Source organism: Cyprinodon variegatus, unplaced genomic scaffold (genome assembly GCF_000732505.1).
Source record: "Cyprinodon variegatus isolate N-32 unplaced genomic scaffold, C_variegatus-1.0 Scaffold106, whole genome shotgun sequence".
NCBI classification, from domain to species: Eukaryota; Metazoa; Chordata; class Actinopteri; order Cyprinodontiformes; family Cyprinodontidae; genus Cyprinodon; species Cyprinodon variegatus.
In genome coordinates, this window is record NW_015150559.1 from 1,212,694 (window position 1) to 1,215,337 (window position 2,644).

At 38.6% G+C, this 2,644-nt stretch overlaps 1 protein-coding gene across 1 annotated transcript in view; it reads left to right on the forward strand.

The window, feature by feature from the left end:
• Positions 1–761: 761 nt before the first annotated feature.
• The window catches only part of bicc1 (BicC family RNA binding protein 1), a 91,596-nt gene continuing 89,713 nt past the window's right edge, over positions 762–2,644 (forward strand). Inside the window, exon 1 of the mRNA XM_015374612.1 lies at positions 762–1,310. Coding sequence (XP_015230098.1) covers positions 1,103–1,310 — 208 coding nt within the window. The 5' untranslated portion in view covers positions 762–1,102. The remainder of the gene's footprint in view (positions 1,311–2,644) is intronic.

Below are 2,644 nucleotides of genomic sequence, written 5' to 3' on the forward strand. Positions count from 1 at the left end.
GACCTTGGAATCTTTCAACCCAACGCCCCCCACCACCATACGACGCCCCAGCTGAAGTCACAGTTTACACAAGCTCATCAAAATTAGAATAATCCCACCTGTTCTCAATTTCAGCAGCAGTCACCCAGCTTGTATCAAGCCTGGCGGTCTTGTAATGCAAAAGAGAACATTTTTCTTGGGATACTTCTGGCTCCTAAGGGTCAACTGAACATCCGTTTTAACAACACACCCAACTTGAGAACAGATTCATCCAATATCCATTTCCTGATGACTATCCACTTCTTAATAAATACATTATGACACAAAGCTGAGGTTATCTAAATGGATTCTTGACCATGACCTGCAGCCATGTGCTCCATTTGTCTATACATTCAGCAGCTCCTACTGCACCTTATGAATGTGATATGCAGCTGGTAAAATCAGGAGCATCTGCATAATGTTATGTCAGTATAGATGATCACAGGGATCTCTGTATCTTGCTCCAAATGTGCCCATAGTCCTCTTTCTGCATTAGTTCCCTGCATCAATAAAAAAAAAAAGTTTAATGTTTCCTTTTTATTAATGCAAACTTCCAAATGCAGTAAAGTTTTTTGATGCAAAGTGGCTTTAATTGCTTATTCCACATTGTGTATGAAGTTGCTCAGCCAGGAACAGACAAATGAAATTCAGCGTCTTTCTCGGAACCAGTAACAGTCTGGAGATCTTCTGGACTTGGAGGGAGGGGAAGTCGGTTTTCTAAAAGTTTCTGGGAGGAGTCTGACACGTGAAACTTTGCCGAGGAGCTGTTTGGTATGTGTGCTGGTAGTGGCTCCGTTAACTCTGCAGACTGACCAACTTCAGAGAGAGGCTCACTGCGCTGCTGTTGCCTATTTTTAGAAATCTGTCCAATGGAGGAAAAACGAAGGGACTTAAAGTAACCAGGGAGGAAAAATTATATTACAAAAAAAAAAAAAAAAAATCCTGACTGCCTCAGAATGAGCACACACAAAGCCTCGGAGTAAGGGAATTCAACAACCTAACAGACGGCTGTTTTTTCTATTTATTTAACTCTACTTTAAAAGTCAAATTGCTGTGGCCCCTGGAGAAAGTTGCGCGCTGCGCCATGGCTGCCCAGTGCGACCCTCTGAGCGGATACTTGCAGCAGCAGCAGCAGCAGCAGTCAGACCAGGGCTCCAACAGCGAGCGCAGCACCGACTCCCCACTCCCCGGATCAGAGGAGGACCTTAGCGGCCCCCATCCACTGCCAGACCCGGAGTGGACAGAGGAGAGGTTCCGGGTGGACCGTAAGAAGCTGGAAATCATGTTGTTAGGTAAAAAAGTTACCAAAATATCTTCATTTAAGGTGATATTTTCTGCTTTCAATTATAATCAAGCTTCACATATTTGTTACCAAGCAACGCAAGAGGTTTTTTCCAAGTCTAAAATAAAAGTTTAAATATTTTTTTTTTAGTGACAAACATACTATATTATAGTATATCAAGTTTATATATATATAAAGTCAATCCTTCATTGTTAATGTAAAGAATAAATCAGAAATTCAGACTATGAATGCAATGAATGCCATGTGAATTTTACGCAGTGCGTATAAGTAAACAAAATAGCTGACAATGCAAGATTGTTTTGGTCTAATGTATCTAAATACTCCTTCAAACTTAAACAATAGGTTGAAACAGTAAAAGTTCTCTATTACATTCAAACAGACCACAAGGTGTCGCTACACAAGCTCCTTTTTTACCTTCTAGTGTGTAGACTAAACTGAAATTGACCTGAACATTCAGTTTGCTTACTTTTCAACTGAGGAGTCTACATGTAAAAACAACTGATGCAACAGGCTTGGCTCATCTCAAAGATTTCTTCCTCCATACTGACTTCTTGACTGTTGCTGAAACAATTGCTTAAAACATGATGGATTCCTGCTGAGCTCCTGGAGTAAAAACAAAACAAAACACAAGCAAACAAAAAATATAGTATTTACGCAGTAATATTAAAACAGAAATGAAAAACACAAAAGGAAAAAAAAATCCCTCCTATTTCTGTATTGTGATTGCCCTGTGTCACAGTATCAACATATGCAGTATGGCAATGAATAAGATTGCTTTAAGGGAAAACAGTGTGGACTAAAATAATGCAGGGCCGTACATCCAAACCCAGCTTAATTGACTGAACTTTGTTTTTTATGTTCACGTCTCATGATGGTACTGATTGAGATGCTAAAGCCCGAGGAAGGCAAAGAAAGAAAATTGTAATAACAACATTAAAAAGATAATACTATAGTTTTTTCAGTTGTAATAATATGTTCCACATGTAAAATAAAGAGTAATGACCATGTAAACTTTTTAAGGGAATCTTGTGCATAAAATTATTCCGTTTGGTTATTCTGCTACAGAATAACACAAATGTAATAAATTCTTATTAGCTGTTTAATTCAACTTTTTATTTGTCCATGTAGCATTCTTGCAATAAGCTAGTGCTTGCTTTAAAATACATTGCATTCATAAAAATAATTGATGGCATCCCCACAGCATGATGGTGCCATTGCCGTGTTTATATCAGTAACCACACCATAGCTGTCCATGTTTTTCACAAGAGGGGGTTTTGATTAATTTTCTTTATGTTTCTTGTAAGCCAGGTAAAGGTTAGTAGC